We start from the raw sequence: 26315 nt of genomic DNA on the forward strand, positions 1-26315 counted from the left end.
AATCTGACAGCCCACATAATTTTTGACAAGACTATTTCATTTTCGCGGAAACTATTTAAAACTGCTTACCAATTCATATCTACTAATTCAAGTTTAATTAAACAAATATATCACATACATTAGTGAACAAAAAATAATAATAAAATGTTGGGAAAAATATGTTTTCTAACAAAATTCTTATAAGTGATATATGTAAGTATATGATAAGTTATAAGTATATGCAATTAATTAATGTTAAAAATTTTAGATAGTTAAAGTGAAATTAATTATATTTTAACATTTGTCTCAGTGTAGTATTGTACAAAAATATAGGTATACTCACGGGTTTTACCTCCAAACATTGACAAGCGCTTGTAAATATTGATGAGGGGTCCAAAACCTTTTCTTGAAATATGTAGATGTGGTGTATGTACATACATTAACTTTACCAAAACGATGTAGTTGGTAAAGTTAATGTATGTAATAACATTAATGGGTTAAATCAGTTTATAAGATGCAAAAAAATGGCCTTTGAGAGTGATGTAAATTTTCTGAAAAACCTTTGGTCGATGCTGCAATGTTGGCTTAAATGTAATCTTACATCAATCAGCTTGGATTTTTGCACAGCTCAGAATTCGAAAACGTCATTTAATCTCAAAAATCTAGGGTCTTCCTATTGCGTTGAATTGGTGGTTTTCATTTAAACAGGGATATCTTGCAATTATGCCTTAATTTGAATGGAAGTCCTTAGAAACGATGCATGTCACTTATAATAAAATCAGCATTCGTTATGCAATTTCTGAACATTATGTCAAATAATTAGTGGTAACACAAGGGTAATATATTGTAACTGTGGGATTTTCTCTCCTTGTATGTCCTTTTGAAATCGACGGTTTTCCACGATAAATAATCCATTCACAGCTTTGAAGAAAAACGCCTCTCCGAAACGATTGAGTCACGCGAAAACAAAATCAAAGATGTCGTAGCCAATTTCCAATCTATTTTCTTTTTTATTAATAATTAAAATTTTCCGACAATTCGTTCTGTCGTACTAGAAAATTTTCTTAGAATGAATTGTTTTCAAAAACAACTACACAAACAGTCAAAAACAAATAAAATATTTGAAGTAAGGTACTTCCAAACTACTAATAAACTATCAAAAATTACGGTATTTCCTGACTATACAAAAACATGACTTGTGAGACCTCACAGCGGTTGGGGCGCTGGGGTAGTATCCCGCCCCCGGAAAACTATGAACACTACTATGAGAAACAAAGGAATAGTAAAAACGGACCCCCCCCAACGTTGACGACCCACGCAAACGAAAAAAGGACCATGATTTACGGATCTGCACTTGAAATGTCCGCACTCTTTATAGAGAAGGTGCAGTATACGCGCCGGCGGATGTATTAGAAAAGTACAAAGCAGATATTACCGTCTTACAGGAAGTGCAATGGACTGGGAATGGTGTCACTACAACTCCAAACGGTGATGAACTATACTATAGCTGTCATAACACGAGGCATGAATTTGGATATGCATTTGTATTTGTTATTAGTCGGAGACTGAAACAACTTGTCTCTAGCTTTACTTTGGTGAATGAGAGACTAGCCGCAATCGCATTAAAAGTCAAATTCTTCATTGAAATTATTCAGCCTTAATTGTGCCCATACCCCGACGGAAGACAAGGACGTGCAGACCAAGTATATTTTCTACGAACGAGAGAGAATATGACCGCTGCCCCGCCCTTGATATTAAAATCGTTCTGGGAGATTTTAATTCGAAAATAGGGAAGGAAGACATTTTTGGTCCAACAGTCGGAAAGTTTAACCTCCACGAGATAACGTCCAGTAATGGGTTGAGTCTAATAAACTTCGCCGCGGCAAAAAACATGGTAGTAAGCAGCACCAGATTTCAACATAAAAATATTCCCAAAGACACATGGCTGTCAGCCGATCAAAACACGAGGAACCAAATTGATCACGTTATGGTAGATGGAAGGCATTCATCCAGCATGTTAGATGTACGATCGATTCGTAGAGCAAATATACATTTGGATCATTACCTTGATGGAGCAAAGGTTCGCACCCGTTTGAATATGGCGAGGAAAGTACGATTTGAAACTGCACGGAAGCTTGACATTGGAAAGCTGCAAGCACAACAGTTGGCAGCGGCATTCTCCACTCGACTGACCCAACTGCTTGATGAAAGCACTCCCTGTTCCGATGATATAATGGCGCAGTGGCAAACAATTGCCCACTTCATGGAAAATGCCGCGAAATCCGTACTTAGGTGCCGGAAGCGTCCCCAAAATAACACATGGTACGACCAAGAGTGTTGAGTGCTACTGAAGCCAAGTATGTGGCACATAGAGCAACCCTGCAATCAGTAGCAACGCGCCAGATGAAGGAGAGGTATGGGGAGAAAAGGAGAGAGGGGAAACGTCTATTCCACAGAAAGAAAAAGGAAATGGAACGACGTGAGTGTGAGCGAATTGAGATGTACAGGAGTCAGAATGAAGTCGGGAAATTCTACCAAAGAATTAAACATCATACCGATGGCTTTGGTGCAGGCACATCCTCCTGCAGATACAAAGAAGGAAATCTGGTAACTGACACTGAAAGCATTTTGTGGATATGCAAAGAACATTTTACCCAACTGCAAGTGTCCGATGTTGGCGGCGAAAGGAATACCGCATAACCAATCAATGATGATGGTATTGAATGTTTCCCTTCTTGTCAGAATGAGGTCAAGAAGCAGTGACCCGACTGAAGAACAACCAGGCAGCAGGAGCTAACGGGTTACCCGCTGAACTATTTAATACAGGAGGCGACACGCTGATAAGGCGTATGCATCAGCTTATCTGCGCAATCTGGCTAGAAGAACGCATACCCGATGATTGGAACCTCAGCATACTATGTGCCGTTCAAAAGAAAGGAGACAAGATGGAATGTGCCAACTATAGAGGAATAAGTCTCCTCCCATTCGCATACAAGATACTCTCGAGCGTACTGGGTGAAAGATTAAAGCCAAAAGTCAATGAGATAATTGGGCCCTATCAATGCGGCTTTAGGTAAATACACACTAGACCAGATAATCACACTGCGTCAAATCCTGAAAAAGACCCGAGAAGGACAAATCAACACCTACCAAAGCCCGATGGAAAGATCAAGTGGTGGGAAACACCTCGAAACTTGGTGTCAGAGATTTTAAAATGAGTGATGCGCTTGGAACGCCATTCTATGTTCGGATAGGGGAATAAATGTTCTGTCAAAGCCAAATAAAGAAAGAAAAGAAGAAATATTTTTCTTTGCATTCTTTTTGTTGTTATCTTCTTTCTCGCATATTCTCTGCTCATGTTTGCACACGTATGCAAAATGCATGTACGCAAAAAAACGCCGTCGCTAAACTTCTAATTGTAACTAAGTGTTTGTTAGTTATCTTGCTCACAAATACTTAATCGGAATGGAAAACAATTTAGTAATTGTGGATGCATTAATAAGAAAGAATTTTTATATAAATATAAAACTAAAATAAATAAAAAAAAATGTTTTTTCATAGCAAGATATTGCAATAAATCTGTACGAAGTAATAAAGATTGTGAACGATAGTGTTGTGCTTTTGGTCTTGCAATTACAACAACATTATATTGAAACAAGTGGAAGATTCTGGCAAGCTGGAAAGTTGTGCTTATTTAACGTATACCAATAAAAATACTACAACACCTAATTATATTTAGAAATAAACGCTGCATTCATTTCTTTTTAAATAACCTAAAAACCCAAAAAAATCAAATATGGTAACCATGTCAAACAACGGAAAAACAAACCAACAACAAAATATGGAGTGCACTATCTGTCAAAATCAGTGATTAGTGGAACTCTGATTTTGTGTATGTTACTAGTTCGCGCCATTTTTCGATGTTTGTGTGTGAAAGGTTCTTAACTATTATACACAATCATGCACTTCCTCGCAGTACTCCACTATTAACAGAACCAATATCAGAAGAGGTACTTTGGATATCAACATAAAATCTTCGATTTGAAAGGAAGCTGCGTATTGTTTCAACCAGGTAAAGATCCAACTCAAGGTCAATAAGTTTGTATAATATGCCTTGGTGTTTCACAGAATCAAAAGCTTTTACAATGTCAAGGGAAATAGCAATATCATTATAGAATTTCAATATGCGTTGTGTTGAATCCGCTTTTCTATTGGATATTGCCTCAATCACAGAACTGTTTAAATTTTTTCCTTAATGACTTGTTCAAACAGTTTCCCGACATTGGACAGAAGAGCAATTGGACGACATTCAGCTGGAGTCATAGATTGAGTTTTGTTTTTGATAAGGATTATTTTTGCTACTTTCCAATCTGTGGGAAAGTATCCACTGTTCAAGCAGATGTTGAAAATGCAGGAGAGTAACTTTAATGTGGAGTCCCGACTCTCTTTGTTATAAAATTTGAGATTCCATCGAGGCCGCTCGATTTTTTATTATTCGTGGATTTAATAATGCTTTCGATTTTTACAGTATCGGTAAAATGGAAGTTTTATTGATATTAAATTCGTCGTCAAATGTAAAAATGTGACGGGGGAAGGCATCTATGCAATGGACCTGGTTTAATAGTTTGCAATTTTTTATTAAATTTTCCTGCTTGTTCTATGTTGACAGCTGATTAGAACGAAGTTTGTACTCACTGCCTGTTGTATTTCCTGAACGATGAAATATATTTTTTAATTCCTTCTGCCAAAAATTTTTAATTTTGTAGAGCTTTCTAGCCTTTTCGGAAAGAGGAAATGTTGCTACCTTTGGCTTTCCTTTTCCATTTGCATCTTCGATCATTCAGCTCGTCTCGAAAGACAAACAAACAAAAATTGTAAAATTTAATGATCTCGCCCTAACAGGCAAAAAAAACTTGAAAAATTAAAATTCGGCAAAGCCCGGCCAGGATTCTAACCTGGGACCACGGAGCAACGGCGAGAGCCAATGCCGTTGTCTTAGCGTTCGAAGCCATCAATACAAGTTCCAACACATGCACAAAATCATGTATGGTACGGAAGAAAGTGTAATTTACCATAGACAGAATGACTGCCATTACACAAAAATAAATGCTTTGGAAAAAGTATAGCTTATAAGCAGGGTTGTCGAGCTTGGTTTATATGGTAATTGTATCATAGATGCGTTTTTGCAATTAATACGATTTAAATACAACATACCAATGCACGGCCCTTGAAGCCATCACACCTAATATGGTTGAAAAGTCTTCTAACCAAAGACGAAACGCGTCCCATAGTGGTTGGTGTGTGTTGCTACCTTTGGCTTTCCTTTTACAAAAATTGTAAAATTTAATGATCTCGCCCTAACGTGCAAAAAAACTTGAAAAAAAGAGGAAATTTGTTGTTATGGATTTGAACCTGCTATGTGTGACGATTATGTAAAGTTTTAAACGAAGAGTTGACGTCATCAATTAATGTATCTATTTCTTCATTTTGCAGTTTGGAAGAGCAAAGAGGCAAAATACGGCAAGAAGCTGAGTCCATGTCTTGCATAAAATGGCTCCAGTTTGTATAATTATATGATGTAAAAAAGTGGAGTTCTCATAAGGTCCTCGAGATGATCTATACGGAGAGACAATTTGATTGGGAAATGATCTGAGAATGATGGTAAAGATGTCAAATGAAAATTTGGTACTATTTCGTTTAAGAGATGAGGGCTAACAAGAAAATGTTCCAAAAATGAAGACCCATTCGGATATGATGGCTGAGTCACATATTCGAGCCAAGTCAAGGTTGTTGTCGTCTGACCATCATCGCAGATGTCTGCCGTTTGCATTTTCCATTGCATCTCCCCATTTCTGACTTTTTGAGATCAAGTCACCTCCCAGGATAAATCCGTCAAAATTTTCGCAAATTTGGGTGAGTTTGGAAAGATCTGCCTCATATTTATGACTTGGATAATTACATTGGACGTAGATCGATCCAGTCAAATAATTCTTGCTGACGTTATTATTCAAAAATTCTATTTGAGCAAGGCAAGTATCTATTCCAAGATCGTTTAGGAAAATTCGGTTAAACTGAATCGGGTTTTTAACAACAATGGCAACACCAATAAATGAGTTGTCATAGAAGAAATTATATCCATCAAATTTTATCTTCTTTCTCTTCAGATGGCACTACTGTATGAATCCGATATCTGTCTTGTTACGTTGAAGAATGTTCGTTAGATCTATTTGGCGACTGGCATCAAGGAGAGACCTTACATTGTTAATTATAAAATTAAGCTCCTATGGTCCATACATTTTTCTTACTTTATTTAATAGGCGCAAAAATTCCGGTTTGGCCTCGGGTTTGGACATAGTAGAATACTCAGACTCTGGTTTTAGAAACAGCGAAGCCAGTTTCTGAAACTGTTCGGTAAAAGGAGGCTTGTTTTGGTGGAAATTATTATGTTTGCCCTGGCATTCTCATGGACATGTCCACAGCTCTATTTACCTTGGCCCTAGCCTGGGCCTTTCCTTCAGTCGCTTTTGCAATTCTTTGCTGGCGAGCAGCGGCGTGCTTTGTGTAAGTCGGGTATCCACGCCATTTCGCTAAATGGCCTGTCTCACCGCAATTATTTCAAAAGGTATTCACCGAATCTTCCCTTTTACGTTGGCACTCGCCTGAGCCATTATTTTGATTGCATTTCACAAATCTGTAGGCATTGGAATTCTTCGATATGTGCCCCCAACGCTGGTATCTACGGCATTGGATATCAGACTATTTCTTTTTTGGCTTTTCCCAAGTGACAATTTGGTTTTGCAATCTCCTTATGGCAGAGATATCAGAGGTTTTTTCCCCTGGCAACTGGAAACTAAGAAAAGGCCAGTATCATTATTTTTCTGTCTTGTATTTCACTACATTGGTAACAGTGTCTGGAATTTTCTCGTCTAATTCAGCTTTAATATCATCTTTTTCAGTGTTTGCAGTAAGCCCTCTTAAAACAAAAGAAAGCTGTTTCATTTCTTTCGGTGTGAAAGAATAGGAGTGTACGCCTTTATCTCGCAAAATGGCCATCATCGAGGAGTGAAAAGATGTGTCAGTGAAATAAATCTTGGTCTTCTTTTTATTATTATTTTTTTTACCTTGAAAGAAGCAGTACCAATTGTATCCCTCAAGGAGTCGACAAGGGCTTTTACATTAACGTTGTAAATAAATATCGGTGGGCACCATCTTGGGATGATCCACTATTGTTTTTATTGTTGTTTTTATTACCATTGGTTGCTTGAGTGGTTTGATTTACAGGAGCAGAGGCGAAATTTACTTGAGTGAGGACCCCAAGTATACCAAATAGATTATCGTCAGTCTGCTTGTGTATCTTTAGTCTTTCTCTTAGCTCTAGACTTTCCAAATCCTTTATATCAACAGTGGTTTCAAGTGACTGCCTTTTGTTGGCATTTGTTGATGTTTGCGCGGCTATATTGTTGGTAGGCACTGTCTTCGGTTGATGCTGCGAAGTTGATGCCTATTCCTCAGTGACATCGAAATCCATATTAAGTAGAATTTCGACAGGCATCTTGTTTGCAAATATTGCAGGTCAGATGCCTGTTAATTATTGTTTTATTTGGAAATTTATGAAATTGTTTGTTTGTTATTCTTTGTTGAAAAAATGCACGACTGGTTGAGTTCAGTGTTGCCTACTTGCTCCGCATAAATCGTAGTGGAAACGGGGTTTGGAGATAATCTCAATTCATATAGATTTGGGCACATGGCTTAATACACGATGAGGTTGTTATTAGCTACATGCTTAAAAGATGATGTATACATGTAGGTAGTGGAGGTTAGGTAGTGTCATTAGCTCAACAACAAACAATTACAAAGAAATTACCTTGAGCGCAAATGCCGTAAATTGAAATGTCAGTGATTTTAGAAATAAACGTTGTTTTACAACTTTTCTTCTTCAAATGTGCTCTATATTTGCATTTCCATCATTATAACACTGCTTTGTTGCGTATGTGTGGAATATCGGATCAAATAGAACATCTTACAAGGATATAAGAAAAAAAATCACAGCTGTGTTATCAAGCATTTGACATTTAGATTTACTGCAAATTCAAAACAAAAATAAAAAAATTTTACTCAACTGTTCGCATGACCTCACCTAATAATTACATCCTGGGGCCTAATTCTCGCTTCCGCAATTGAGTTTCAGAATAGCCGCTGAAATTTTTAATTGTTTCGCGAGCGAAATTTGACTGCTATCAAATCTTTTTGTTTCCTACCAAAACACGTTTCTTTATCTGCACTTATTATTTTCTCTATTTTATATACTTTTTCACAAATAAATAAAGAAAAGCGAACCATTGAAACCAATAAAACAAGCAACAATGATGCCGGCAATATTTTCAAGTGTTACCACTATTATAATTTTTTGCCATTTTCCTCGCTATAAGCAGAGTACTACTTTTCCGCCTATTTTTACCCAAAGATTCGCTGACTTTTTTATATGAAGTTTGACAGCATTCCTCTTGAAAAGCTGAACAGAATACACGGCTTTAAGCTAAATATAAATCAAGACAAATCTGCTGTTATGTATTAAGGAGGAGGGACCGTTAATCTCCCTGAGGGGAAATTTAATAAAACCTGTTAAATAAATTAAATTTTTTGAAAGCATTATCAAAAATAGTCTTTCCCTTAAAGATCACTATGAAGAAGTCACTTAATCATGCAGTAGATTCTTAAATGCAATGAAAATGCTTACCACACAAAAATATGGTCTCTATCCCTCTGTAGCGACAAACACTACCAAGGCGATAGGTTAGTTTAGGTCTACCATCAGACTCACTTAGACGTTTTCGTCCATTGCGATACCGCAGGAACAGCAGAAGGAAGATTCCTTCTAGTTCCTACCGTTGAACTATTCCGATCGCTTTAAAAAGCCCAATAACTTGCGAATGTTCAAATCCGCTAAATCAGACAGGTTCTCAAAGAAATGATAAACTAAAGTGGAACTCCTTCTAACTGCTAGTGCAGGACACACACACAGAAGGTGCTTCTGCAAAAGTTGTTGCTGGGAACCTTCATTCTGTCAGCATGTTTTCCGATTAGGCAGTGACCTGTCATGAAGGACACAATGACTGTATCCCTGGAATGTGTAGGGTAGTTCCTAGTCTCGCAAGTTCATTCGCTTTACAATTCTAAAATTTAAAAATTTTAAAAATATTATCAAAAACCGGCTCCGGTAGGGTGTAATCCACACTGCCAGGAACATCGGATATTGTATTAAGGATAACACAGTGTCCGTAGCAGTCACATGAGATAGCTCCGACACGATAACACGACAATGGCATAAGATGGCATAAGATTTAGCATTAAATTCAGTGCATCCGATGGTGTTGTCCTCAGTGCGGCTGTGGTGCACAAACAAGCCATCCTTTGGATCCGGTTAAGTGTTGAGCAGTAGGTGGACTTTTGAAGCGCCGTCTACCATACCACAACACCATGTAGCATTATAGGTCTGACAACTGCAGTATATACCCAATGCATTACACGCGATCTAAACCCCCAACTGTGGCCTTTCTTGCCCTTTCCAAAATGTTGGATTTGAAGTTCGATTTCCTGTCCAGCAAAAAAACCAGGTATTTTACGCTGTCTGTAAATGGAACATTCTCTCCACCCAAGGAGACAGGTTCCACTGTTGGCAATTTATATCTCCTGCTTAAAAGAACTACTTCTGCCTTGCACGGATTTATACCTAGACCACTTTCGGTAGCCCACCTTGTGTTGCACGTAGAGCTTCCTGAAGTATATCTTTTAGAGTACTGGGAAACTTTCCCCTAACAGCAATTGCCACGTCATCAGCATACGCGACCACTTTACGCCTTTTTCTTCCAGACACAATAATATATCGTTAATGGCTATTTTCCATGGTAGAGGAGACAGTACTCCCCCTTGAGGTTTTCCTCTGCTGACCCATCTTTTTAGATCAACAGATCCCAAGCCTGCCGTATTTCATCTTTTAGTAAGTAAGTTATTAATAAACTTTCTTACTGTAGAGTTGATGTCTAGAAACTCCATCATGATTGACGTCGGTTGTACATTATTGAAAGCTCCTTCAATGTCAAGGAATGCTACCATGTATATTTCTTGACAGCGAGATAAACCATTTTGTAGGCGACTAGGTCGCTGTTTCAGTGGACTTGCCCTTACTATTTACGTGCTGTTGCCGAGACAGGCTATCTCGACGGACCTTTGCTCTAAGATATGTTTTTATCAACCTCGCTAGAGTCTTCATAAAGAATGACAGACTAATAGGACGAAAATCTTGGAATGACTTTCGTGTCCTTCCATCCCACAGGTATATATGACAATCTGATACAAGCAGAGTATATCTCCCTAAGCCAGGGATCTAGTCTATAAGACACAACTTGTAATTCAACCGGGGATACATCATCACCGCCTGCCGACTTAAAGAAGTCGAAACTTCTTATCGCTTAAAGGATTTTCGGCTGAGACACAATTTTCCTAATAGTATTTTCCCTATAGTATTTTTTCCAATGCTAAAACTAATGTAACGGTGACCAGAGAAGCTATGGTAATCCAACACTTCCCAGTCGCATATTCCTCCACTTATATTTTCCGATACAAAGGTAATATCTAGTATCTCCTGCCTGTTCCTGGTAATAAAGGTCGGTTTATCCATTTTATTACAAATCGCCAGATTGCAACTTATGATATATTCGACAAGCAGCTCACCCCTTTCGTTGACAACTGAACTTCCCCATGTCTAGTGATGTGCATTAGCATCACTTACTATAATGAGGCTCTTCTTCCCTACAGAAGCGGAAGCGACTTAAGGTTTGAAGGCGGAACTCTGAATCGTGTGTCATATATTGGGAAGCCAGCCAGTAATGGGACTTGTTTATTTCAAGGCTGGCTACTACTAAATCTTCCGTGCTTAGCGACGGAAAAAGAAAAACATTTCGACAATTCTTTGAAAGAATTCAGGCTCTGTATCTCCCATTCCCCGCACCCTTGAGTAGTTTAAATCCCGGAATTCTTAGTCCACGAACCATTCCTCCACATCCAGGGTTCCTGGATAAGACCCAAGTCAAATCCCCCTGCAATCAGAAGGACCTTTAGTGCCGCCGAAGTGGCCTTACAATGGGTGAGATTTATCTGTAGAAACCGGACCGTAGTCGGGTTCAGAACTTCCACCACTGTTGTGTTAGCCTCGTCTTCTGATGCCACCAGGAGTTCATTCTCACAAGATTCGTTAGATCTTGTCATGATGAGCTTCCGTACGCATCCGTGCGTGAGAAAGCTGTGGAACCACTCTTTCTCAGGATACTGGACACTGGCGGTGTGAACGATTCCTCCTTAGTTGATTCACTAGCTGCTGGTGTCGAAGTACTTTTTGAGTTCCTGGCTTCCCCGTTGGCGCACACTTTGAGCCCAGTCCCATTGGATGACCCACCCACGCAGGGCTTGTCGGGTCCCGTTTCGATGCCATCCCCTCCTGTATCGATTGTAGCAGGGGGATTTTCAGTCTCCTGCAATCCGCGATGTGATCGATTCCTCAGGCCAGTGTTCAGCAAACAACTGCTGAGTCGTCTCCTGATTCCCCAACCCCACCGCTTCTATAGACCTTCAGATACAACATGTTGAATCCGTAGGACACAACCCCTTCAGACTTGTTGAGGTCTGCGAGACAGCCGGAGTTTAGTACGAAAACTGCATGTCTCCGGTCACCATCAGCCTCATTCAATCTTCCAGTAGTTGAAATATTATGATAACATTCCCTTAGTCTTCCAAGTATCGATTGAGGATCTGAGGGAATCCTTGGTATCCAATCATTGATCGAGAAGGAATATTTTCTTTCTTCTAAATCTAAATCTAGTGCTGGCAGCGATACATTTAAATTGAGCGGAGCGGTGGCCATAACGTTCCAGCGGCGATCAGTCCAATGGGGTGAAATAAACTTGCTTACTTATGTGAGCTTGACGAGGATCGCCACCTCCTCATGGAAATGTGGTAACAACAACAACACCAACCGTGCCCAAATACGAAAGATGTATGCATAATGTGTTATACATATATAACTAACATTTTGCTTTTGTAGATGAATCCCCGGGAAGAATATAATGTATCACTGATTATATGCAACATGTGTAGTATGAAAATACGAGATGCTTATATATTCATTGAACAAATTCGTAAATCCTATCAGCATTTCCTAACAATTATGAAAGATCGTTTGGATAGCAGTGATGTTTTTCTAAAATCTTAAAAATATGTTCTATTTAATCCGATATTCCACACATAAGCAACAAACCAGTGTTAAAACGATGAAAATACAAATAAAAAGCTTATTTGAAGATAAGTTGTTAAACAAAGTTTATTTCTAAAACCACTTTGACATTTCAAATTGTGGCATAAGCCACTCAAGTTAGTTTCGTTGGGCGTATTTTTTTGTCGTTGTGCTTATAACACTACCTCTTAATTTTACCATGTCCAACCCTTAAGATTGAAATATTATTTTTATATAATGACACGCATTGTATTTCATATTTATTACAATATTTTGTCGCCCTGTATAGTTATCAACAACGGTACCAAAAAAGTTGTGAACTATTGTATTTGTCCCGACATCCATTGGGAAGCACTATGCATATTTCCTTTTGATTTTATTTCTCATACTGTTCAACATTTTTAATTTCTGCCTTCAGGAATTAGAAATTAGCTTACTAAACACCCAATTCTAGAGAGAAATCTGGAAACTTTGTTTGGGACAGAGCGTTTCCCGGATACATGTGATACACCAAATTGTAGGTATTGGACCCCTCTTTCATGTTCCGTCGAGATTTTTGTGTACGAAGTCGATTCCTGGCCTACAGGCAGGAATTAGTTTACTGACCTCCATTTTCTAGAGAAAAATTTGGAAACTTTGTTCGTGACACAGCGTGGTGAAAAAAATTGCGAAATCCGTTTGTTCACGTATTTTAACCGAAATGCCAAATTGGAATTTTTAGTGATGTTAGCGATTAAAAGCGCTATTATCATAAAAATACACCTGGTACCATTGAGAACTGTCAAATAACTATAGTATACATACACGTTTGAGTCATTTATTTCTTGTGCTAGAGCAAATTTAAATAATGGAATCAAATAATGTGAATCATTTATTTATTAGCAAATTAATGGACTTAGATAATAAATAACAGCAGAATTTGCCATTGCACATGCAGACAAAGCCGAAATAATTTTAGCCGTCTATGAAAAATATTTGTTTCGAATTTCATCAGGCATTAAAAGCTATTGTTATACGTGCTGGACTCAATAATGAAGAACGATAAAAGTGGAATATTCATTAATGAAATTGAATCGCGTTTAGTTCAGATTTTTATTGAAGTTTTAGATAACGTAAGTTTATTTATATATATATATATATATATATAAGTTTATTTATATATATATATATATATATATATATATATATATATATATATATATATATATATATATATATATATAAATGAATTTGTGTTTGTTTGTTTGTTTGTATGTTTATTTGTTTGTGGGTTTGTAAATTTGTTTGTTCCGTATAGACTCAAAAACGGCTAAACCGATTTCTATGAAATTTTCACAGATTGTGGGGAGTGGTCCGGAAGGAGCAATAGGCTATATAATTTTTTGGTATCGCATGGGGGGCGGACCCTCCCCCTTTCCCCAAAAATAAAAGTGGTCCGATTGGGACAATTTGGGACTTAAATGAAAGGTATTCAAGAGTAGAGAACAAATTCCTAGCCCAAGCCCGAAAACTGCTCCAAATAGACATATTGGACGTATACATCAATATAGGACTCAAATGAAAGGTATTCGGGAGTAGACTACCAATATGACATAAAAACCAAGGTCCAAATAATTGATAGTCGCCCTATCCCCGATAAACTCCCCAAATGGGTATACTACTCAATCATAACTTGATGAAACTCAAATGATAGGCATTTGAGAGCAGATTACGAATATGAAATTAAACTTTGTGACCAAAAACTTAGGTGGTGCTTTACCTCCTAAAATCGCCTCCAATAGGTTATTTGACCTATCAAAACAATGGGGAAACAAGTGATAGATTTTTTTGTGTTGAGTGCGTCATTCAAATTTATGCTCAAGTGGCAGTGTGGCGTACAACCCTCATATAGACGCCCTCCACCAATCAGCTGTTTACACCAATCATGACAATATGAGGTTAAATTAAAGGTATAAGGTTGTGTACTGCGAATCTGACATCATTATTCTGCTCATATACCTAACGGACCACCTCACCCCAAAACAGTCGATCAGTTACAATGAGCTAACGGGACACTGTGTGATTTAATGAATGTGTAGGCTGGCAAATTAGTTTTTTACCACAGAAAATCGTTTAATATGGTTTAAAAATATTTTTTTTTTAATTGGCTATGACAGAATATTTGTTCCACTAGCTGAACGTAGAATAGGCTTGATCTTCTGCGCTTATTCTAAAATCTCTGACACCAAGTTTCGAGGTGTCTCCCACAACTTGATCTTTCCATCGGGCTTTTGGTTTTCCCGGTTTGCGTGTACCACCGTGTTTGCCTTCAAAAGACTTCTTTGCTAGAGCTTGTTCATCCATTCTGACAACATGACCTAGCCAACGCAGCCGTTGTATTATGATGCGTGTAACTATGCTATCGTCGTCATACAGCTCGTGGTTCATACGTCGCCTATATTCTCCGTTAACGCAAACTGGTCCATATATTTTACGAAGGACCTTGCTCTCAAATTCTCCAAGCACTGCCTCATCTGCTTTCACAAGTACCCATGCTTCACAACCATATAACAGCACGGGTAGTATCAGTGTCTTGTAAAGTGTAGTCTTCGTCTGTCGAGAGGTGGCCTTGTTTCTAAACTGCTTACTTAGTCCAAAGTGGCATCTGTATGCCAGTATTATTCTTCGCTTTATCTCAAAACTGGTGTCATTCGTTTCGGTTACGGCGGTGCCGAGGTAGATAAAGTTACTGACTATCTCAAAGTTGTGGTTCCCAACTTTCTCCATTTTCTTTATCTGCTCGGGTTTGCAAGGCTTTTTGGGAGTTGAAACCATCCATTTCGTCTTATCTCCATTAAATATAAGCAAAAAAACTTTAAGTTCGGCCGGGCCGAACTTTGGATACCCACCACCTCGGGTATATATGTAAACCACCTTTTATCAAAATTCGGTGAAAATTTCATACCTTATGTCCCATAGCAGTTATAACGAAATATGTTCCGATTTGGACCAAATACTAATAAGAACAATTCAATTGTACAATTGTGCATAATAAAATAGTGATCTTTTTATTAGCTATATTTAAAACTAAACCGATCTGAACCATATACAGGGTGGCTGATGAATATTGCTACAATGATGAATATTGCTACATTTTTTTTTCGGTGTATGGAATACATTTTTCTTTTATTCATGTTAAATTAAATTATTAAATTAATTATTAAATTATTATTAATTAAATTAATTAATTAATTAATTAAATTAATTATTAAATTATTATTATTAAATAGAAAAAAAGTTATTACATTTTTTTTTGGTAGCGGCTTTCATCAGCCACCCTGTACGACACGGTTGTCGAAAAGCCTAACATAAGTCACTGTGTCAAATTTCAGTGAAATCGGATTATAATACGCCTTTTATGGGGCCAAGACTTTAAATCGAGATATCGGTCTACATGGCAGCTATATCCAAATCTGGACGGATTTGGGCCAAGTTTCAGAAAAATGTCGAAGAACCTAACACAAAGCACTGTCCCAAATTTCGGCGAAATCGGACAATTAATGCGCCGTTTATGAGCCCGAAACCTTAAATCCAGAGATCAATCTGTATGGCAGCTATATTTAAACCCGGGCCGAATGGGGCCAAATTGAAGAATGACGTCGTAGAGCCTAACAAAACTCACTGTCTCAAATTTCAGCAACATCGGGCAATAAATGCGCCTTTTATGGACCCAAAACCTAAAACCGAGATACCGGTCTATATGACAGCTTCCAAATCTGGACCCATCTGTGCGATATTGCAGAAGCATGTCAAAGGGCTTAACTTAACTCACTATCCCAAATTTCGGCGACATCAGATAATAAATGCTCCTTTTATGGGCCCAAAACCTTAAATCTAGAAATCGGTCTATATCCAAATCTGAACCGATCTGAGCCAAATTTACGAAGGATGTCGAAGGGCCTAAGACAACTCACTGTCCCAAATTTCATCAAAATCGGACAATAAATGTGGTTTTTATGGGCCTAAGACCCTAAATCAGCTCAATCGAATAATAAATGTTACTTTTATAGGCCAAAGACCCTAAATCAGAGGATCGGTCTATGTGGCAGCTATATCCAAATCTGGACCGATCTGAGCCAAATTTACGAAGGATATCGAAAGGCCTAAGACAACTCCCTGTCCCAAACTTCAGCAAAATCTGATAATAAATGTGGCTTTTATGGGCCTAAGACCCTAAATCAGCAGATCGGTCTATATGGGGCTATATCAAGATATAGTCCGATGGGCTATCTTCGAATTTAACCAGCTTATGGACAAAAAAGAATCTGTGCAAAGTTTCAGCTCAATATTTCTATTTTTAAAGATTGTAGCGTGATTTCAACAGACAGACGGACGGACATGTCTAGATCGTATTAGATTTTTACGCTGATCAAGAATATATACACTTTATAGGGTCGGAAATGGATATTTCGATATGTTGCAAACGGAATGACAAAATGAATATACCCTCATCCTTCGGTGGTGGGTATAAAAAAAGACTAAACGATGACTATTTAATAGGTAGTCATATGAAATAGTGAATAGTCATTCATAGACAACCACCATACCATATGATCCACTCTAAGCGAGTAGCACTAACATTTACATTAGCGTCATCTGGCAGTCTTCAACTGAAATTGTTTGACCCACTTGGATTTAGTTGATCCAATTAAAAACATGCCAACATAAACAGAGAGAGTGCAGAGTGGTAAACATTAATCATCAGCATGTATCTTTGTTATGACAACCTATCGGACCTTTGAATAAAGATAAATAATAATATAGGAATATAGGAAGGATGTAAAAGCAAAAAAATTGTTATCAAATTCTGGGGTGGGATGCCTAGGAGAGCAGCCCATCCCCAAAACCCGGCAAACGGTTTTATATACCAACCGCTACAATATGGGACCAAAATTAAAGGTATTTGAGAGAGAAGGACTTTTACTGACCATTGCAATGTGGGGTTTAAATAAGAGGTACTTAAGTGTAGAAAAATCCATAGGAAAATTAGAATACATTTCCAACTACAATTACGCAGAAATAGCCGGGCGCAGCAGAGCGGGCCGGGCTCAGCTAGTTATGAAATAAAATTGAAAAATAATCGTGAGGAAAGCATTGTACGTGTTAAAGCAAACATGGAATAGCAATTTAACTCAAAATATGTTACTTGTTTCTCACAGTGGCACAAAGGCGAATAGCAGCAGCACATATTTGACTCGAAAGGGGGGTTCCATTCGGCGAACCTTAGCCCAGGGCCGAACACTAACTTATTTAGGGAAGATAGCCGTATTTATCAACAAATCCCATGCCCTCCCTGCCTAGGCCCTCGCATTCCTAATCCTCATGATTTAAGGACCCAACAAACCACAGACACTCACCTCATTGCACCATCGCATTCAGTTCACCTCCCCGTGAATCACTAACACATCATATTATGTTTAACAATAACTAAATACTAACGAGAACTATTTATTTATAGCCGTAAGCTACTAGTTCAGTTTCAACTTGATTCTAAGCTCTTTACTATCGCTATTATATATATATATATATATATATTGGTCAAGAATTATGGTTTTTCCTGAAAAATTTCGCATCGGCATTGTTCTTAAAATCGGACTTCCTACCCGGAAACGAATTTCGTTTTTCGGGCCCTTTCGTTGTACCTTCTCGTACTCGAGTCGTATGCCTTGTGCATATTGCCTCGTATGTTCTCCCTCTTTAGGGCCATTCTATCCTCCCTTCGAAGAAGTGCAATAATCCGCCCACTTGTGTACATGCTATAGCCAAATAAAGCGAATAATGGGTTCACCCCAGTGGTAGCATGTACGGGTGTTCGTAGATACAAATCCCAATGGCGGCAAATGGCCGCCAGTACGGATTTATTACCTCTCCCCAACGCGTTAGATTGGGGAGAGTAAAACGCTGTCTTATGATGCTTAATCCCAAGATATATTCATTTGGAGAAGATATATTAATTTGCCCAACAACAAAATATTGAGTGCACTATCTGTCAAAATCAGTGATTAGGGCAACTCTGATTTTGAGTATGTTACTAGTTCGCGCCTTTTTTCGTTGTTTGTGTCTAATGGTTCTTAACTGTTATACAAACACACAACCAAAACTCGTTGATAGAAAGTACACTTCGCAAGAAAAAATATTTCTCAGCTATTAAGGTACACTACCTTGTAATTATGTCATGGGTTAATCCTATAATTGCCAAACAGAAAACTTCAGCAAGTAGCACATTTTTCAAGCACCCTTGTTCAGCGATTTATGTTGATGCTTTTGTTTGGGTGGATGAACAGAGAGTGATTGCTTTCGTGTTTGAACGTACCGAACATTCAGTTCGAATCACTTCATTGGTAATCAAACATGAATATTCGTACTCGTTCGTTTAATTCAGTAACAAGGAATGATCGAAAAAGCTATCTTGAATTGAATAAACTTTTTGTTTCCATATGAGTTTGTTCGGGACATTTGATTGTTCTTTCTACGTAAATTCATCCAGCTCGGTGCACGCGCACTTGAAATAAAAACAAACGCTTGTGAGTTTTTCTGTTTTCTTCGTTTGAAATTGCTGAAAATGTTGAAAGTGGAAACTATACACCGTCTGGGCAACACAAAGGTTGGAGTTTTGTGTGGTGTATTTTGGCCGATATTATTAAATCTGAAGGTGTAGGTAGTGCATCAGCCACCATCGACACGTTGACGGACAATTATGTTAAGCGAAATATTCTAGGCGTGACTTTCCCTTATCAAAAAGACCATAAGAAAGCAGAGTCCTAAAATTGAGCGTCCCTTTCAGCAGAATCAATCACAGGCCTCTAACCAAAACTAGCTTGTGAGTTGTTCGATTGGAACACAGTGCTTCAATAAATTAGTTTTTGAATCACAACATTTTCGTTGCGTTTTGAGCGAGTTGAATAGACTGATTTGACTTGTGCACTCGTTTCTTATAACATATTATCAAGCCTACACAATCATACTCGTTGCAGCTCTCTAGTGCCAATCATCTCCGCGAATCCCCTAAATGAAAATCGTCGGCCTTTGTCACTGTGTATGGTTTCTGGCACGCCAAATTTATAAAATATCTCCAGCACTAGGAACTGTATCACCCCCTGTGCAGTAGCTTCTTTCATGGCGTCTTTTATATCTTGGGTTTTTACCCATGAAATCTATGTAAAGTTTTTGAAAGGGTCTCTCTGTGATTCCACATAATCCTCGTCTTCAAACGCCTGGGTCTCGAGCTCAAGACAATCCTCCTACACTAATTCCTCTAATTCTATGTCACCTTCGGTTGGCATGTCCAAAACAGTGCCGTTACTATATTTTCCGACCTTTTCCGGTGCTCAATCGATAAGTCATATGACTACATCTAGAGTGACCATCTAGCCAAACGTCCGTTTAAATCCTTGAGGGACACCAGCCACTTCAGGTTAGCGTGGTTCATCTCCACGAAGGGTCGGAATCTCTTCAATGCAAATACGGCCGTCAGACACTCGTTTTCGGTCACCGACTAATTCCTTTGACAGGAATTTAGCTTTTAGGAAAAGAAAGTTATTGGTTTTTCTTTGCCGCTATTCCCTTTCTGGAATAAGACAGCTTCGATCCCGAAATCGGACGCATCATTGTATTACCTTGTCCATCAGCCTGCAAAGCCGATGGGCAGCGTTGCACAACCCAAACGGCATTACCCGGAACTGGTATAGAGGTCGACCTGGAACTGTGAAGGCTGTATAGTTTTGCATCGACCTCCAGTTCAATTTGCCAAAAGGCGTATTTCAGGTCGACACTACTGATGATGAAAGTCTGATCTATTCTACTTAAAATCAGATCTATGTTCCGTAAGGAGTAGGCATCCTTCATCGTTAGAGCATTCACTTTTCGAGCATCAAGGGAGAATCTGTTCTTCCCTGGTTTCCTTACTACTGAGGTTCTATTACTCGACGGTCCATTACTTTCCTCAATCACCTTGAGGGCGAGCATATTATCAATTTCCTTGTACACAATTTCCTGTACTGCGTGTGGTAGCGAGTAATGTTTGTCCTTAACGGGCACCGCACCATCTACTAGCTTTATGGCATGTTTCTCAAGAGAGACTTCTTCTTCGTTTTGCATGTATCTTATAACCACATTGACTTTACCCAATATCCGATGTGGTTGGCCGATTGCGGCTCTTATATTGGAGTAAAACCTACATACGTCCAGTTCTAAAATTTTCGAATAATTCTCTACAATTTTTTCCCAAAAGACTCACAGAAGCACCGGAATAAAAAAGGCCTTTGACCTCTTCATCTTTTATCTTCACCATTGCATAGGGTCTCAAATCGTTATTACTTTGGAATCTGGATATGGATTCTATAACTAATTTTTTTAGTTTTTTAATTCTCTTTGTGTCTTTTCCTTAATTTGAATATTCTTTCTGCTACCTTTTTTCCCCCTGTGTTCCCCAGGGAACGCTCGTCTTTCTTTCCGAAAAATTTATCCCGCACACGCCTATAGTTGTGTTATCTTACTCGTAGTGGTAGATAATTGCGTGCGGAGGAGAAATTCTTATCGTTGTCTACTGTCCCTTCTGGGCAGATGGTGCGGTCAGTTCCACGGAATTGGAACGGACATATTGCCAACCAAAACATATGTTCTCAGCATCACATTTCTTTTTTCAGGCATATATCTTCTCCAAGCAACAGCCCTAAAAAAATACTCTAAAATAAAAGTGTGGAAAATATTCATCCTGTCCCTTTATGACCACACACTAAAAGATTGAGAAACATCCCGGGGCTTCAAATGCCCAACACACAGCTAGTGCCTGCGACTCCCGACATTTTCCCAGATCGTCAGGTAATACTAATCCCGTGGCCATTGTACTGTCACAAACATCTGATATTCCTCATCTACGTCCTTATTGGAACATATACCACTCGCCAATAAGACTGATCCGCCCGACACATGACATCTCCGTCCATTTAAGGACGAGGCCAGGCCAATACAAAATAATAACGCACGAAAAATCCCCACACGGAGCCTGATCACATTGGCAAATAAAGTCATGTGCCTACAAAACGTCAAGTATATTCTATTTACATTCATCCGCCACAGACTAACACTTCCTCTCGTTATGTTGCCATATGCCCATATGCCATATCACTTATACCTATGGGTTAGGAATGTCATGGTGATCTCCATTAACAAGGAGTTTCGTTCCGCCTCTGCCACCTCGCTCGCAACAAAGAGCCTCTATGAATTGGATCATGAAATTAATTTGCTAGATAAGAGTTTGCCGATCACTGCGAACCCCTGACTAGTTAATTTCGAAATATTGTTTCTTCAGAATGAAAGCATTTTTTAAGTACCGATATTGCAACGTATTCTATAAGCAAATCAAAGAATAACTCCAGACCCTGGATACGACGTACATAGGAATATGGAGGAAGTAAATAATTTCTACTGTGAAAATGCAGTTATAAATTCTAAAACCGATTCATCTCAACCAGATTCGTATGATCTCAACCAGATTCGTCTGAATCGGACTTGTCTCAACTAGATTCGTCTGTACTGGAATTCAGTAAAGAGTTTTAACGAAAATCGTTTAGTTAACAAGCGATAACAGAAACGTTAACGAATTTGGTATACAATAGCCAATTTAAACGATAATCGTCTTCTTTAAAATCACCTAAACAGTAAACTAAACAACGGACAATTACTTGGTGTTTACTTTAAGGAAATAAATAATGATAAATAAGTACGATGGCTTTAGAGCATTTTTCTCTTGTTTTTCCTTAAAAGATTTCGGATGTGTGTTTCATAATAAGAAAAAAATTTCCGCAAGAGTTTTATACGAATAAATTGGTATTTATAACTCTTTTTCTAAATAATTGCGTGCACTTTATTTGGATTTGTGATGTTTTTAAATTAAAAAAGAAGAAATTCATGCTATGATAAGAACTATTTTTCGTTTTCTAGTGTTGAGGTGCCAAAGAGAAAAAATAGATAACGATTTCTGTTAACTAGGATTTAAAGAATATGACAATCCTTAGTGCAAATGTTTTTTTGACGACAAAATAAACAAAACGATTTTCGTTAAAAGTTACAGAATTTTCCTGTAACTCGTAATAGGTCATTGTTTTTGGAAGAAAAATTTAAGTCACTCAAGGATAGCTGGGATAGGGGTATCCATTTGGCCGTTGATGATCTGCGTCTGTTTCCAGTGAAGCTGCAGATCTAGAGGACGAGAGTAGGCCTAGAATGGACTCCAAAGCCCCACAACTGCGGTGGTGGTATCAAGCCGTAGCATGTTGTCTGTTACTGAAACCTCGACTAGTGGAGCGGCTGCTGCAGGCTCCACAAGCCGACAGACGACTGGTCAGCAGGGGCTTCTGATAAAGACAACTAGTTCGGGTCTTAAGGAGTTCGCATGCCTATAATTTGCCTAGGCCATCGACCTTCCCCGGCAAACCGACACGCTCTAAAAGAGGTTGGAATTATAGAAGACGCATCGCTCTCAGGTTTACTGAGAGGCTTGGTGCGAATGATCCTAAGACTCTCACTAATAGGAAGAGAGACTCCCTAAATTGGGTTCGGGAATTCGCTACTAGACTATACGTCTAAATTCGGCAACTGTATCGCAGTCAGAGAAAAGGCTGCGGTCACCTGGAGGTCATCCTACGCCTAAGAGAACTAGGGCGAACAATAGTAAGATGGGTCCAAGAACCTTTGCTAATGTCGCTAGGAACAGTTTGGTGATGGCAGTTGTCGACAAGGGAGAATAACAGGGCTGCATACCTAGGAATAATTGGAGTGTGATAGTCAATGGACTGTCATCAATGTACTCCGATGTTCTTGCAGAATTTCCTGGGTCTCATCCAGTTTGTGACGATGCAGGCTGGTATCGGGGCCGATGCAAACTAATTGCTTGGGATCAACGCTCAATTGAAATGCATCGTTGTACGCTAAAAAAGATTGGTGGGATCTGGTCAGGTGCAGCACTAGATTAAGTCAAGAAGGAAGATATTCCGTCACGACCAATGGCGCATGATCCTGAATCCTTACATGGAAGATTAAAGGAATATAATGCCAATATTTCAACCACCGACTGGAAAATTGGTAGATTGGATGAGGCTGATGGTGACCGGGGACATGCCGTATTCGTACTGAACTCCGGCTGTATCGCAGACCTCAACAAGTCCGAGGGGTTGTGTCCTACGGATTCAACAAGTTGAAACTGAAGGTCTATAGAAGCGGTGGGGTTGGGGAATCAGGAGACGACTCAGTTGCTGTTTCTGAACACTTGCCTGAGGAACTATCGACCACATCGCGGATTGCAGGAGACTGAAAATTTCCCTGCCATAATCGATACAGGAGGGGATGGCATCGAAACGGGACCCGGAAAGCCCTATGTGGATCCCTCCAGCCCCCAGTGGGATTGGGCTCAAAGTGAGCGCCAACGCGGAAGCACGGATCTCAAAAAGGACTTCCACAGTAGCAGCAAGTGAATCATCTAAGAAGGAATCGTCCACACCGCCAGTGTCCAGTATCCTGAGGAAGAGTGGTTCCACAGCTTTCTCACTTGCCCACGGATGCGTACGGAAGCTCATCATGACAAGATCTAACGAATCTTGTGAGAATGAATTCCTGGTGGAGTCAGAAGGCGAGGCTAATACAACAGTGGTGGATGTTCTGGGTGTACTCTTAAGATCTACAACTGGTCATATCGAAAAGGTTACCCGACCAATGCAGTGTGTATCAAGAAGAAATCCTTGCAGTTAAAAAATGGTGGAATGGCTAAGATATAATGTCATTACGACGATTGGCATAAATATCTTCTCAGACAGCCATTAAATCCCTGGAGAACGTATTTCTGAACACAAAAACCGCCCTCGACTGTCGCAGATCTCTCAACGAGATGGCTGAACAGTTCAAAATTCACCTGTTCTGAGTGCCGGCCACAGAGATATCCCAGGGAATTGTAAAGCGGATGAGCTTGCGGGACTAGGAACTACCCTACACATTCCAGGGCAACTGGAATCTGTGGGCAAGCCTCTAGCGACATGTAAGCTAAGTTTTCAGGACCAGGCCCGAAGGACAACGAATGATAGATGGTCACAAAGAGGCTGAGCTTGGCTTGTATGACATGTGGTTTCAACACGACGGTGCCACATGCCACATATCCAGCGTAACAATGGACTTATTGGGAGGCGAGTTCGGTGAACATTTTATTTAACGTTCAGGTACGGTCAATTGGCCACCTAGATCGTGCGATTTAACGGCTTTAGACCAATCTTTTGTGAGGCTATGTTAAAGCTCATGTTTATACAGACAAGCCCGCTTCAATTGACGCATTGGAAGACAACATTGAAGAATTTATTCGTGAGATACCGGCCGAATTGTTGGAATGAGTATGCCAAACTTGAACTAAGCGAATGGACAATTTGAGGCGCATTCACGGTTCACATTTGCATGACATAATCTTAAAACTATCGCGGTTAAGGCCAGAGGACTGCCGTCAATAAACTTGGTTAATCCGAAGCCTTTCGGGTCGACGCAGTCCGAGTTAAGGGCGTGGGCAACGAATGCGCATGCAACATTGTGGAACAACGAAACGGTCGGTAGGACGGCGAAAATCCTGTGGGGGATCCAGATCGTGAGAAGTCGAGGCTTTTACTGAAAGGAAGTAAGGAGGAGGTCAGTATAGCTATTGGTATCATGACGGAACACATAGAACTCCGACCTCGCTTATGTAAAATCGGTGCGACAAGTTATAGCATGTGTAGGGCATGCAAGAAAAATGATGAGACGTTGGGGCATTTCCTTTGTCATTGCCCGGCTTTTGCGTCTAACAGATGCTGCCACTTAGGTGGGGACACAATACCAGACATGAACCATCTTAGGGGCGTGGCATGGAAAACAATTAAGGATTTTGTAAGTAGCACGGAGTTTCTAACCTAACCTAAGGATGGAATTTTTAAAGGATGAACTTATTGCAGCTTTGTAGTAGTTTAATTCGACTTTTCTATAAAGGAATTAAATGTGGTAGTAGTATTTATTGTATAATTCATCGTATATACGTTACAAACTTTACATATTATTTTTCTGTTTAGTGTTTTATATAAAACTTCTGTCTAAAATAAATTTCGTATTCTTCAAATAATTAATTTAACAAAATTCAATTAACACAAATGTTTCTATATTTATATATACAAGTGAAATACAAGTAGCTCTTGTTGGAATATAAAATACATTTTTATTACTTAGAAATATATTCTTACAAAACGATATTAACTGCTAAGAAGTCCAAGAGAAAGAGGCCGATGACCACAAAGAAATCATAGGTTTTAAAACTACAACAATCCATGTGCTTTTTCATCAATCAGAATTTATTCATTTCTATTCCCTATTTTAAACAAAACATATAATTTCTTTTGTCACCTTGGTATTTCTCTCATATGGCAATACCCTTATTATCTACAATACGTTACTCCTACCACAATTAGATACATCAATGACCCCATTGATCTTAATACTATAAATTACATGCTATGTACCGTTATGAGTAAACAAATATTTCGGTTATTAAATCAATTGGTATGTTTTTACATTTCTTAGTTGTCCAATTTAACATTTTATTATTATTTGAACTAAGGTTCTCTATCTTGGGGAAGGAAAAAATATGTTCAACCACAATATCTTGATGAGAAAAAAAGTACAATATATATTTTTTGATTTTAAATTTATTCTAACAATTTTAAGATAAACTGCAAACCTGTTTCCAAATGTTACGAACCTCTTATTATCCCCCTAGGAGGATGCTGCTGGTATATCGCCTATTTGAACACTATTACTTTATTCACACACCTCTGTCACCCTCTTTCTCTTTAACTGATTTCTATTTCTATTCTTAAATTTCACAATGAAAAGTTCACCATCTTCATCGCGCTCTAAAACTTTTGCCTTTTAGAATGGGTTCTCTATTTTCCTTAGTCTCCTTCTGTCGCTGTCCAAAGAGACGGAGTTAGTATCTATTTGGTGTTCAGTT

General features: G+C 38.8%; 1 protein-coding gene across 1 annotated transcript; it reads right to left on the bottom strand.

Moving 5' to 3' along the window:
• Positions 1-19719: 19719 nt before the first annotated feature.
• LOC131996796 (uncharacterized) lies at positions 19720-20401 on the bottom strand. The gene is made up of 2 exons (XM_059366745.1): positions 19921-20401; positions 19720-19823 (listed from the first exon to the last, which is right to left on the bottom strand). Exons 1-2 carry the CDS (start codon positions 20399-20401, stop codon positions 19720-19722), a joined length of 585 nt encoding a protein of 194 aa, XP_059222728.1.
• Positions 20402-26315: the final 5914 nt, after the last annotated feature.

This window comes from Stomoxys calcitrans, chromosome 1 (genome assembly GCF_963082655.1).
Source record: "Stomoxys calcitrans chromosome 1, idStoCalc2.1, whole genome shotgun sequence".
NCBI classification, from domain to species: Eukaryota; Metazoa; Arthropoda; class Insecta; order Diptera; family Muscidae; genus Stomoxys; species Stomoxys calcitrans.